At 36.5% G+C, this 13,639-nt stretch overlaps 1 protein-coding gene and 1 non-coding gene across 4 annotated transcripts in view; both read left to right on the forward strand.

Moving 5' to 3' along the window:
- Eps15 (epidermal growth factor receptor pathway substrate 15) overlaps positions 1-13,639 on the forward strand; it is a 97,658-nt gene that overhangs the window by 30,149 nt on the left and 53,870 nt on the right. For all 3 annotated transcript variants that reach the window (XM_021160620.2, XM_029476001.1, XM_029476002.1), the window contains exons 5-10: positions 1,404-1,499; positions 4,515-4,580; positions 5,088-5,213; positions 6,775-6,834; positions 11,881-11,970; positions 12,825-12,970. In XM_021160620.2, coding sequence (XP_021016279.1) covers positions 1,404-1,499; positions 4,515-4,580; positions 5,088-5,213; positions 6,775-6,834; positions 11,881-11,970; positions 12,825-12,970 — 584 coding nt within the window. The remainder of the gene's footprint in view (positions 1-1,403; positions 1,500-4,514; positions 4,581-5,087; positions 5,214-6,774; positions 6,835-11,880; positions 11,971-12,824; positions 12,971-13,639) is intronic.
- Positions 2,401-2,537, forward strand: LOC115030982. Its single transcript, XR_003836575.1, has one exon. It is a non-coding gene; the product is annotated as a small nucleolar RNA SNORA48 (small nucleolar RNA).

Raw genomic sequence — 13,639 nt, forward strand, 5'->3', positions numbered from 1 at the left:
GGTAGCAGAGCTAGAATTTAATGGAGAATTATTTCACTTCAGAGCTCATCCACACTGGAGAAATGGAGCTGATTCTTTATGCATAGCTGAAGAATCCCAGCATTGAAAGCTTAGTGGTGCAAACAAAATGTCAGCAGAAGAGACATGGGAAGTCAAAGGAGAGAGAAGTGGGGATGCTTCATGATGCTCCTCAGATGAGATGAGCTTTGAAGCATCATTTTTGCCTGAGCTGCTAAGACTCAGGAGAATGAAGGAGCTAAGGGGTTATTTGTGACTTAGGCAGTAGTTTCTCACTTGTGAGAGTCGAAGTCTGATTACACAGAAACTTCCTGGGTAAATGAGAAAAAAGGAGAGAGAGGAAGAGAAAGTGAGACAGAGGGAAAGAGCAAGACAGAGAGTGAGACAGACACACAGAAGGGGACACACACACACACACACACATACACATACATGCGCGCGTGCGCATGCACACACGCGTGTGTATTTTACTAGAGATAAAACCAAAAAAAAAAAAAAAAAACCCAAGGGTCTGTCATGTATGAGAGACAAGTACTCTACCATTGAGTTACATTTCCAGTCCCAAGGAGAATCTCTTGAAATATTTCAAGAGGCAAATATTGAGTAAAACAGATGGCTTGCAAGTTCAGAAAGGGTTAGGAGTAGGTAAGAAGGGAATAGGTGAGAATGGGCGTGGCTACAAATAATGAAACATTGAATCAGCAACAGGCTTAGGATGTTGAAAAACTGGAAAAAATATTACTGGAATAAAACACTCAGAATGGCTGAAAATAAATTCAGTTTCTTTACATTTCTTTACTTAATAAACTTGAGTTGAGACTTAAAGTATAAGGACTTTTGGTGAAGATTTGTAAATATTTTTAAGTCAAGCAGTTAAAATTATCTTAGATACTGCCCAATTGCTTTCTGTAGTTCTTTTGGAATAGCAGTGATTAGCTCTTGGACTCCTGATTCAATTACAAAATTATATCTCCCAGTCCAGAGTTGACTTTTGATAACAATTAGTTTATTTCATTTTAGGCTTCCCCACTCAAATGAGTCTCAGTTAATAGACAACACTTTTTAGTGAAATTGAATATTCCTTAAAGTATGAATATTCTGTACAGTTTCCACTTTTCATGTACCATAGTATACTTAAACATTTTAATCTATGTTACTTTTTTTAGTAATGGTAATAGATAATAAAAAAATTTTTGTATGTGTCTATTTTCCTCAATTTTAAAGCAAATGTTTTTTAAACGAATATACTGTTATATTTGTTGCTACATAATACTGTGGAATAATTGTGAATTATTTTGTATTTTATATTTTCAAATAATAAAGTAGGCTTATAAGAAGGTAGATTTGGAAAAGAAGCTCCTAACATGTATGCTTTTCTTTGTCAGGAATTCTTTGTTGCTTTACGGCTTGTGGCGTGTGCTCAGAATGGACTGGAAGTTTCACTGAGTAGCCTAAATCTGGCTGTTCCTCCACCAAGATTTGTAAGAAATTATTTTATATGTAAAATTTATTTAATTATAGAGATCAAGGCTGGGGAGATGGCTCATTGGATAGAGTGCTTGCCTTTGTAATCACGAGGGCTGGCGTTCAGATCACTAGAACCAACATAGAAGCTGGATAGGCATAGTGATCTGCTTATAACCCCAGACTTGAGATGAGAGTGGGTTCCCCAAGGCACTCTGGTTAGCTAAAGTAGTGGACTCAGTGAGCTCCGAGCCACATGAGAGACCCTGCCCAAGAAATAAAGTAGAAAGTGAATAAAGACAGCATCTGACGCCAATCTCTGGCCTCCACACAGAAACATACATGTTATCACATGGCTGGAGAGATGGCTCAGTGGCTAAGAGCACTGACTGCTCTTCCAGAGGTCCTGAGTTCAATTCCCAGTAACCACATGGTGACTCACAACCATCTGTAATGGGATTGGATGCCCCCTTCTGGTGTGTCTGAAGACAGCTACAGTGTACTCATATACATTAAATAAATACAACCTAAAAAAATTATATCACATGAATTGAAATAAGTAACATTTTAATTTTTCTACCTTAATCCCTATCACTTAGCTACCTGGTTTTATTTCTTAGTAATTATGGCTGTTACGAGTTTTCTAATGGTAGCATGTTATGTAGTTGATTCTGTACTCTTTAAAACAAACATTTTTTTAGAGATACTTGCATGTTAACATGAACTTTGTATAGTATTTGAATAGTATTTCTTTGTTTATATTTGCTATGATTTATATAAATTCCAGCCAATAGGCATAAAGATAATTTTTTAAGGAAAAGTGCTACAATGAATAGTAATTTTGTTTATATAATTTCCATATGTAGAAAATGTAAAAATAAACTCTCAAGAGTGATTGTCTTAAAAGTTTTTGCATGTATCTCCTGGCAGTGGGCAAAGAGACATTTGTTGGTGTTCTTACATCAGTCAGGGGCAGAGCAGATGGCAGTCCTTTGTTCATCCTGGCTTGATGCTTGGCTTGGTGGCCAAAGCTGTTGCATGCCTGGGGCACATAAGAAAAAGAGGTTTTGCATGTAGGATCTCACTTTTATCAGCAGTTGGTCAGCATGTCAGTTTCCTTGTGCTTATCCTTGTCAGCTTGGTGGCAAGTGGTATGTGAAGTATAAAAAGATTTGTCTTTTTAGCTTATGGGTGAGAGTGATTAATTTTTCTTTCTTTTTCTCTTTTCTTCTTTTTTCTTTTTTCTGAGACAGGATTTTTCTGTGTCCTGGCTGTCTTGGAACTCACTCTATATATTAGAGTGGCCTTGAACTCAGAGATCTGCCTGCCTCTGCCTCCCCAGTGTTGGGATCCAAGGCACCACCACTACCACCACCTGGCTGATTAGTTCCTAAGATACTGAATGGCTTATATTCCACTTATGGGAATGTCTAATTTTCTTCCTGAATTCTAGAGGTTCTTTAAAAGTTAGGAAGTTAACTCTCCATCCATATCATTTGCAAATATACTCTTCCAATTTGTCATTTGTCTTTTATTGGGCTATATTATTTACCCCTGTATAACAAAATTGGTTTTTTTTTTTGTTTTTTTTTTTGTTTTGTTTTGTTTTGTTTTGTTTTGTTTTTCGAGACAGGGTTTCTCTGTATAGCCCTAGCTATCCTGGAACTCACTTTGTAGACCAGGCTGACCTCGAACCCAGGAATCAGCCTGCCTCTGCCTCCCAAGTGCTGGGATTAAAGGCGTGCGCCACCTCCACCCGCCTAACAAAATTGTTTTATGTAAACAAATTGTCAAGCTAAAAGTGATTGTTTCTTTTTCTATATTTGTTATTCCTGATGGAGGTATGAGTAGATTCAAGTTCATTCTTTTAGGATAACTACTGAATATAACTACTGAATAGGGTTAATAAAATGTACTGAATAATCAGTCTTTTTCATACCAATTTCAAATGCCACATCAGGGATGACCTAAATTTGCATATGCATGTTGATGATTTTATGGATTTTTCTGTTCTTAATTATTGATCTTTTTATCTGTGTGCTGATTTTTACAATGTTTTGGTTATCATTGTTTGGGAAATTATATATGATACAGTTATCTCTACTTCAAACTCTACTCCAAACTTTCTTAGAATTTTAATGGATTTCGTTTTAATTTTAAATTTAATTTTGGTGCTGCTGGAGCTAAACCCAGGGCCTTACACCTACTGGTTTTATCACTGAGGTATCTCCAACCCCTCTGTTTTTAAATTTAGTATTTTAGAATTATTAAGGCTTTTAACTTCAGGGGGCTAGAGAGATGGCTTAGTAGTAAAGAACACTGGCTTCTCTTCCAGAGGACTCAGGTTTGATTTTTAGCACGCACATGGTGGCTTACAACTGTCTGTAACTCCAGTTATTGGGGATTCAACATACTTTTCTGGTACATGGGCACCAGTCATACATGTGGTACACAAACATATATGTAGGCAAAACAACTGTACACATAAAATAAACTAATAAGGTAAAAATACTAACCAGTTTTGAGAATATGTATTTCTCTGTTTAGATATGACTTACAAGGGTGCCATAGGTATTTGTTGCCTAGATATAATTATAGGGATTTTTCACATGTATTTACCTGTATTCAGCCATGTAAAAATAAAAACTTGAGTGTGCTGTCATTAGGTATCATGACAAGGAACTTACAAGTGCTAAATGAGCTTGGTTTTTTAGTCCGATTTTCCCCCCATAATACTGGGGGAAAGGTTGTAAGTATTTTTGTTAACATTCAGAATAGATGCCTATTATCTTACTCTTAGTTGTAGAAGAAATTCTATAGTTATGTGTTTTAAGTGTTGTTCCACTGTGAAGTAGTTTGGCAAAATGAAAATGTTTTTATTTCAGTGGACAATAGATGAAGGTCTAATTAAAGTAAAAAACAGTTTTGGTATCCAGCATTTTACACAAATATATTTAAATACAAAAACTACATTTTCTTCATTGATTATTAGCATGAGGACTTCAAAAGGTCATTGTTCCTTTATTTCCTAGCATGACTCCAGCAGTCCATTGCTAACCAGTGGGACCTCAGTTGCTGAGCTCCCGTGGGCTGTAAAGGTAAGGAAGTTTCTTGCATCTCCTTTGCTTCCTACTTATAAACACCTTTCTCCCGGCCTTCAAAATATATTGTTCTGCACTGGACTTTCATATGCATGTTCAGAGAGTATAGGAAATTCAGAAAATACTGAAATTAAAAAACTTGAGGAATGCCTTAGCTCTTAGAGATTTTGTGACATTTAAAAAACCATTTTCTTTCAAGGAACTGAAAGATAGAGTATCACTCGTGATGTGTTACTTTGTTGCTGTAGGTCTGTTTGAGGGACTAGGTGATCTTCAAAGCATCCCATCTCTGGCTTTGATTCTAACTCAACAGCCGAGAAAGGAAACATAGTGTTTAAACTAGTCTTTAGTAGAGACACTTTGAAATTATTTAATATATTTTGATGAGAATGTTTTTTAAAAAATGTTACCTTATAATCTGTTATTTGAGGATTTGATTCTTATATGTGCAGTTAAATCCTTTTCATGATTATTTAACTTGTCATCTTTTTTTTCATATTGTAGTCTGAAGATAAAGCCAAATATGATGCAATTTTTGACAGTTTAAGCCCAGTGGATGGATTTTTGTCTGGTGATAAAGTGAAACCAGTGTTGCTCAACTCTAAGTTACCTGTGGAAATCCTTGGAAGAGTAAGATAGCAAACTTCAAATGTAGTTTGTTTGTTTGTTTGTTTGTTTGTTTGGAAACATTCTTAATGTATATCACAGGCTGGCTTAGAACTCATGAACCTCTTGCCTGAGCCTCATAAGTGCTAGGATTACAGTATTATACTAGATACAGTTATTATATATTCTAATTTTATATTTACCAGGAGCACTAATGTAATATATACAGATCTTATTAAAGTTGTATCAGTATAGAATTTTTGTATTTGTAACATGTAATTTGTTGTCATTGTATTTCTGGTTTTAACTGTTCCCTATAAAATATGAGTGGTTAGATTTAGTTATATCTGTAAAGTCCATTAAGCATATTTATATCTTCATGTATATGTGAATGATCCAGTTTTTTGAAAAATTCTAAGGGCCATCTTTATTTTTAATTTTTAATTGTGTGTGTGTGTGTGTGTGTGTGTGTATGGTGTGTATACCGATGAGTACAGACCAAGTATGGGATCCCTTGGATTTGGGTTACAGGAAGCTGTGAACCACACTGTAGGTACAGAGAATTAATTCAAGTCCCCTGGAAGAGCACGGATGCTTGTAACTGCCATCTCTCCAAGCCCAGACCATCTGTATTTTATGTTTTCTACCTTATGCTATGTACTATAGGATTTTGTTTTAAGGAATATGAAATCACAGATTTTGTTCTCTGACTAGACTTTTCATTTTTTTTTTCTCTAGATGTATGTGGACCTTTAATTCTTTGATCTCACTAAGACTTAAATCCTGGGCTCCTTTATTTCTCCTCTGTCTTTTTTTAAATTGCACCTTAATTAATTAATGTGTGTGTGTGCCACAGTATGCCATTATGAAAATTAGGGGACAATTTGAGGGACTTGGTTCACTCCTACCATGTGAGTCCTGGAGATAGAATTAGCTCAGTTTGTTCAGTTTGGCACCCCTTCGTTTGTTTGGGCTGAAACTTGAAGACATGGGTATCCTAAAGCAGGGTAAGAGAGTTCTACATGCTCCAGTAGCTTCAGGAGGAGCAGTGGACTCCAGTGGGCCCAGGAACATATGATATGAGGGAAAGTTCCATGTTTTAGAAAAGAAACTGTGATTATCTCCTTAGATGCAGAAATTTTAACAAAATTTATTTCTCTACATGATAAAAGTCCCAAGGAATCTAGGGATACATGGGAGTTTTCACAACATAATGAAGGCAATACACAACAAGCCCACAGCTAACATCTTGCTAAGTGGAAAAAACACAAAGCATTTCTGTTAAACTTAGATGTGAGGAAAGGATATCCCAGGCTGTTCTGGAACTCAATATCAATATGTACACCAGGCTAGCCTCAAACTCACAGAGATCCACCTGCTAATGCTTTTCAAGGCAGTGTGAGATTCCAATTTTCTTGCTTTAAACTAACCTTCTAATAACTTCGCATTGCAACTAAGACAAAGTCCAGATTCCTTTTAAGATAGTTAACCTCAGACACTCTCATACTCCATTAGTATACTTCCTCTGCCTGTCCCTAAAGAATACATAAAGAGCATTAATTGTTCTCACTTTCCCTTTTTTAAGGTTTGGGAGTTGAGTGATATTGACCACGATGGAAAGCTGGACAGAGATGAGTTTGCAGTTGTAAGTAACTAGATGTTCTTAAAGTGTAAAATACTATCATATGACAGCCTTCTCACACCCACACCTCCTGACAGCTTATTAAAACAGTGCTTGAGTTTACGATCTGCCTTCGTGCTTAAATTACAGTGTGTGTCATCTGTCTTGGGAAATAGTTCCCATTTTAATTTATCCTTAGACTATGCCCATCAGATCGTAGTTACTAATGTCTTTAGAATTTATTTGGTTGAGTGCATATATTTAATGGGTAAGAGAATGTATATGTTTTGCCATCATTTTTTTCCCTCACTGCATAGGAAAGATACTCAGTTAATGTGCAATAAAAATGATGGATATTTAAAAATCCTTATATTGATCTTATGTCCACTGAAAGTTAATATTGCTTAAAACACAAAGAGAAAAACCACTTAAAGAAAGTCAGTAGTTGGTATTAATCCCAAACTAAGTCCTTTCCTTCTCTGACACCCTGTGTAACTTTAGCCTTGTTTGTGATGATTTATTTACTTACTTAATTCTTTTAATTTTTTATTATTTTTAATTTTTATTAGATTTTTCTTTATTTACATTTCAAATTTTAATCCCTTTCCCCATTTCTCCTCTGAACCCCCCCATCCCATACCCTTCCCCCTGCTCACTAACCCACCCACTCCCGCTTCTCTGTCCTGGCATTCCTCTACACTAGGTCATAGAGCCTTCACAAGACCAAGGGCCTCTCCTCTCATTGATGTCCCACAAGGCCATACTCTGCTACATACTTGGCTAGAGCCTTGAGTCCCTCCATGCATACTCTTTGGTTGGTGGTTTAATCCCTGGGAGCTCTGGGGGTACTGGTTGGCTCATATTGTTATTCCTCCTATGTGGTTGCAAACCCCTTCAGCTCCTTGGGTCCTTTCTCTAGCTCCTCCATTGAGGATTTTTTTTTTTTGAGAGAGAGAAAGTTTCTCTGTGTATCTTTAGTTGTCCTGGAATTTATCCTGTATACCAGGCTGGCCTTGAACTCAAGAGTATCACCTATCTCTGCCTCCCAAGTGCTGGGATTAAAATCTGTCACCATCACTGCCCAGCCTAGTTTTATTTTTAAATAAAGATATCCTAAAGCTTTTTAGTTTAGTGTCTTTATGTATTTCTGTACTCACATAGTATAGCTTGAAAACTGTTGTTTCTCTCCACACACACACAGGGACACACAAGGCACATGGGTTGGGGGGGGGGGGATGTACATCATTTGACCTGGTTGCTGTTGTTTTAGTTGCAGTCTGTATAGGATAGAGTACAGTATAGTAAGAGAACAAGATCATAGTCCAGCAATACTAAAATTATTCTGTTCATCTTTAGGATTTTGGTGAACAAAATTTTGGCTTTAGTTTTGTCAGGGAAACTATTTTTAAGAAACATGAAATTGGTAACTTTTTCAACTTTCAGAAAAAAATGTGTTGTCTATTGGCAGCAGATGGCAAGCATTGCTTTTTTTTTTTGTTCAGTGTCCACTTTTCCAGGAAATGACTTCATTTGCAGCAAGAATGCTGACCTTGATATGTGTGCTAGTCACTCTGTTAGCAAAGTGCCAGCCTAGTACTACAGATACTCTGAATTTGGCTGCAAAGGGTGTACTGGATAGATTGTTTCTTTCTGAAGCTTCAAGTTTTTGGAGACATAGGGTTCATGTGTTTCCAAACTGACATTGAATTCTTTTTTTTTTTTTATTTTATTTTTTTTTTATTTTTTATTTTTTTTTTAAAGGTTTATTTATTATATGTAAGTACACCGTAGCTGTCTTCAGACACTCCAGAAGAGGGCGCCAGATCTCGTTACGGATGGTTGTGAGCCACCATGTGGTTGCTGGGATTTGAACTCTGGACCTTCGGAAGAGCAGTCGGGTGCTCTTACCCACTGAGCCATCTCGCCAGCCCGACATTGAATTCTTAACTGTTTGGCCAGTTTGTGGTAAAGGCTTGGTTTTGCTATCCCTGGATACACAGCCCCAGAGAACTTGTTAGAAATGCAGATTCTCTGACTCAGTGCCAGCTTTACTGATTCCAGAATTCCAGGAAATTCTGATGTGCACTAAAGTCTGGGTCCACAGGTCAGGTCAGATTTAGCTTTTCCAATTATAAAGGAAAGAATGATAGTCAAAATTATCACACAGATGCTATTGTTAATATTGTAGCTAGGGAGTTCTTGGTTTGTATCATATACATTTATATATAATATTATATAAACATTTTAGTGTCTATATAGATATATAGATATTAAAAAAGTTCTTTTTTGAGACAGACTCTCATATAACCTAGGCTGGGCTCAAACTCAGTTCTCTGCTGCCTGGTCCTGAGTAATGGGGTTATAGGCATGTAACACCAATGGTGTAGTCTATACAGTAGCCTATGCCATCTTTAAAATATTGTATTAGTCAAGTTAGCATCCCTGAGCTGCAGTTTTTTCATTTATAAAATATTAGCCATCATATAAATTGTGGGTCACAATTGTATTGAGTACTCAGTCAGTACTGATTTGAAAATTCTATAAAACTCAAATTTAGGAGTTAAGATAGTTGCCCAATGCAAATTTCCTTTGAGAGAACTATAATTTTCAGTGGGAGAAAATCAAGAAATAATGCACCCACTCTCAGTTGCAATGGAAATCCTTCTTGAGGTTAAAGATATTGTCTATTTTTCTTTTATTATATAGTTTTCTTTTTTTAAAAGCCATAAAATTTCATCCTCTGAGAGTATGAAAGGTATCTTTAACATGGAGAAGTTACAATGTTTTACAGTAAATATTCTACAGACAGTAAGCTTTTAAAATATATATATATACTTTAGATATTTAAAATATTTTAAGGTAGGTGATACATTCTAATCATTCAAAATTAAACAAGAAGATAGTGAAAAAAAAAACATCCATCTCTGCCCTCAACTGTTGTAGTCTTCTCTGACCAGCTACTTTTCTTACTTTCTGGTTTATCCTTGAATTTTCCTGGTCCAAATGTACAAAAATTGTGAATAATTATTTGCTCTTTACCACAGAAGATAACACCACACAAACACACATGCACGCACACATATATTGGAGGTATGTGTTCAACGCTGTATTTTTTTATGTTATTATTGTGCTTTAGATTCTTGGACTTATTTTCTCATAGAATACATTGTGATTTTTTTTTTCTGGTATATTGTTTTTTGAGACTGAATACAATGGATTGCTTCCAATTTAAGTATGTAATTTGGTAAATATCGAAAATTACATATTCATGAAGACAATACCATAATGCTTTCCTATGATTTGTTTGTTTGTCTGTTTTGTTTTGTTTTTGAGACAGGATTTCTCTGTATAGCCCTGGCTGTCCTAAAACTCACTCTGTAGACCGGGTTGGCCTTGAACTCAGAAATCCACTTGCCTCTGCCTCATGAGTACTGGGACTAAAGGAGTATGCTTTCCCAACCTAGCTTCATTATTTTTAAAAAATTATTGTTTCATAGTTTTTTATTATATAGGTATACTATCACTTTAGTGTTAGTCTTTTATTGATGGACAGGTGCTGTTGCAGCCAATTGTTATGGTTAATAATCTTTTTTCAGGCAGCATTTCATATGGAAAATAAATGTAAGTATTGATTTCCAGATGTGAGATTGTTTAGCCAAAGGGAAGAGTGTATTTGCAATTTGGTGATCAGTTGGTCCTTCAAAAGGATATTACTGATTTGAAAACAATAGTTTTCCCTCTATAGTCTTTTCAATTTCTTGGCTGGGGTTCATGTAATGAAAGACATGTTCTCAAAAGAAAACTGTTTATTTTATGTATAATTTATATTTACTTGGGAGACAATTTGAGGAAAGAAAAACTTTCCAAGAAGTGGCATAAAACTTAGGCTTATTACAGTGTCTTCAACACATGTAGAGGTTTAGGTAAATGAGAAGGCAAAGAAAAAGGCCTCAGACACTAGAATGCACAAATTACAAAAAGGTACCAAATGGTAGATAGCAGTGACAGTGGATAGATAGTAACAGCAGAAACCGATAACAGCTAGAGTAACGCCTCTTCTGTGAGTGCTTCTGATGCACCATCTCCATGCTGTGTAACGTTAGGTGAGACTGTGGCTCACACATGTAGCCCCAGCACTTGAGAACTAAGGGGAGTTTAAGGCAAAGTTATCTTGTGTCTTGCCCAGTTGCCCTCTGTTCCAAATAATCCTGCCACAGTGGCACTTCTTACCTTTGGTGCTCACTAGCAGTGTCTGACAGTGCCTCTTTTTCTAGAGTTCACCTCCCAAGTACATTATGAAACTTGGGATTCTTGCCACTTAGGCAAAATGTTAACCCACTATAATTTTAACCTGTAGTTTTAGTGTAGGGGTAAAATTGAGTATGGCTTTTATATGTTAAACGATGGGCTATTTGTGATGTTCATTTGGGTCGGGGGCATAAATTAGTTGTTCATATTTTTTGTTCATCTTCCTATTGGACTTAAATTTATGGTCTGTTAATTTCTAGGAGCATTTTGTATATTAGGAGATTTCTTTATAGACAGCATTTTCTACTCAAATTCTCATATTCTTTGCTATTACAAGAACTTCAATTGAAGGGTGTACCTCTTAAATTTTTGCTACTGAATATTTCTTCCTAAGAATTATTTAGCTTTGAGTTTTTTATTTTTCTTCCTCTTTCCTTTTCATTCTTCCTCTTTTCTCCTCTGTTTTCTTTCAACTTTTCTTTAAGAAGATTTAAGATGAGGCCATGGTGGCTCACAACTTTAATCTCTGTACTCTGGAGGCAGAAGTAGGCAGATCTCTGAGTTTGAGGCCAGCCTGGTGTACAGAGCAAGTTCCAGGACAGCCAGGGCTACACAAAGAAACCCTGTCTCTAAAAACCAAAAACAATAAAGAAACACACACACACACACACACACACATATGTATGTGTGTGTGTGTGTGTGTGTATATATATATATATATATATATATAAAATGATTTGTGGTTGAACAGGGCTTAACTCAGTGAATGAATTTTGTACTAATTTAAAAATAATATTTGATTTCATTTTGTTCATCTTTAAGGCCATGTTTTTGGTATACTGTGCACTGGAGAAAGAACCTGTGCCAATGTCCTTGCCTCCAGCCTTGGTGCCACCTTCTAAGAGAAAAACGGTCAGTATATCAGGCTCCAAGTGGGTGCTCCCCTCTTCAGCAGCCAAGGAATCTTACCACTCCTTACCACCTGTAGGCATTTCACCTACCAAAGCACCATTAAGACAGGTAGAAATCTATCGGTGTTCAAGGATTTTGCTCTAACAAAAGTGCATGAATATGATTGATAAAGATAGCAGGTGCAGTCAAAGATGCTGCACTCTTCTAGTTAAACCCGTATGACATGATGCCCAGAGGAGGCAGGTGCTCCTTAGGTCCTGTGGATGTTTAACTGGCTTTGCCTTCATCTATCAGAGATTTAAGATGGAAATGGAAGATACTGTGTGCTAACATGCATGCTTGCCCTGTCATAATAATTGTTTTTAATCTGTAGTTAACTCTTGATTCTTCAGATCAGGTTATTAATTCTGATTGATTCTTACTTCCTCTGATCTATCTCTTGTCAGGTTGTGTAAAGACAACTAATGACAGCACGTGCATGTTTTAGCTCTGGGCAAGAATGCTGCATGGAACTGTAGAAAATGAAACTTGGGGATTATCTGGATATTGTTTATACAGGTTTTCCCAGTTACTGGTGATAGTATGGAAATGGTTTAATTGTGCTTGACTTCTTTGGTTACTTAAAAGAAAAATGTTAGCCTGGCATCTGTAAATGTCTTAAGTGACTTTACCTTTGTTGCCTTCCCTTTCTCCTGTTTGGTTGTGGTGTGGGGGGCAGTGTGCCACCATCAAGGTGATTTGGGTGGATTGGTTCAGATTGCTGATAGATACGCTTATGTGTTAGAAGAGTATCAAATGTGTACTCTTTTCAAGGTTGGATTAATTTTGACAGAATCTTTCTCTCCCCACTCTAGTGGGTTGTGTCCCCTGCAGAAAAAGCTAAATATGATGAAATCTTTCTGAAAACTGATAAGGATATGGATGGATATGTGTCTGGACAGGAGGTCCGTGAAACCTTCCTGAAAACAGGTTTACCTTCTGCCTTGCTAGCCCACATTTGGTAAGACTTTATTTTAATAAATTAAAAAAAACAAAAACATGTATATATGTGGTTGTCTGTCAATTCTAGTTTTTTACTACTTTTGTGAATAACTTATTATTTGTTTCATTTTTATAGAGGAAATTCAAATTTAAAGAATTATGTGTAATAAACAAAAATTCAAAAGTGAAATAAAACAAAACAAAAAACCCAAACAACCCTCCAGACCTCAAGCGTGGTTTGTTTGCCTGAAGCTTTAGGGATCTGAAGGTGCCAGTTACTTGTTAAAGTGGCGCCTCAGTTTACACCAGCCCCAACTCTAAGAGTTCTTTAGAGAATCTAGATGGCTGTAATTTTAACACTTTAATGAGTAGAATCTTTAGACCTGGGGATATAGCTCAGTTGGTAAGGTCCCATGCAGGAGAGCCTGGGTTTGATCCCTTGCATTATATAAATTGGGTCTGGTGGCACACATCTGCAATCCCAGGACCCAAGGTGCTGAAAGATCTGATGATCAGGCCCTATCCAACTGTACTGTGACTTTAAGACCAGCCTGAAATAAATGAGTCTCAGTCAGTCTGTCTGTCTATCTGTCTCTCTGTCCCTTCCTCCCTCCCTCCCTACTTCTCTCCCTCTGCACACACACACACACACACACACACACACATTTCATTTTTCTTTAAAGCCGAA

The sequence above is a fragment of the Mus caroli genome, chromosome 4, assembly GCF_900094665.2.
Source record: "Mus caroli chromosome 4, CAROLI_EIJ_v1.1, whole genome shotgun sequence".
Taxonomy (NCBI): domain Eukaryota; kingdom Metazoa; phylum Chordata; class Mammalia; order Rodentia; family Muridae; genus Mus; species Mus caroli.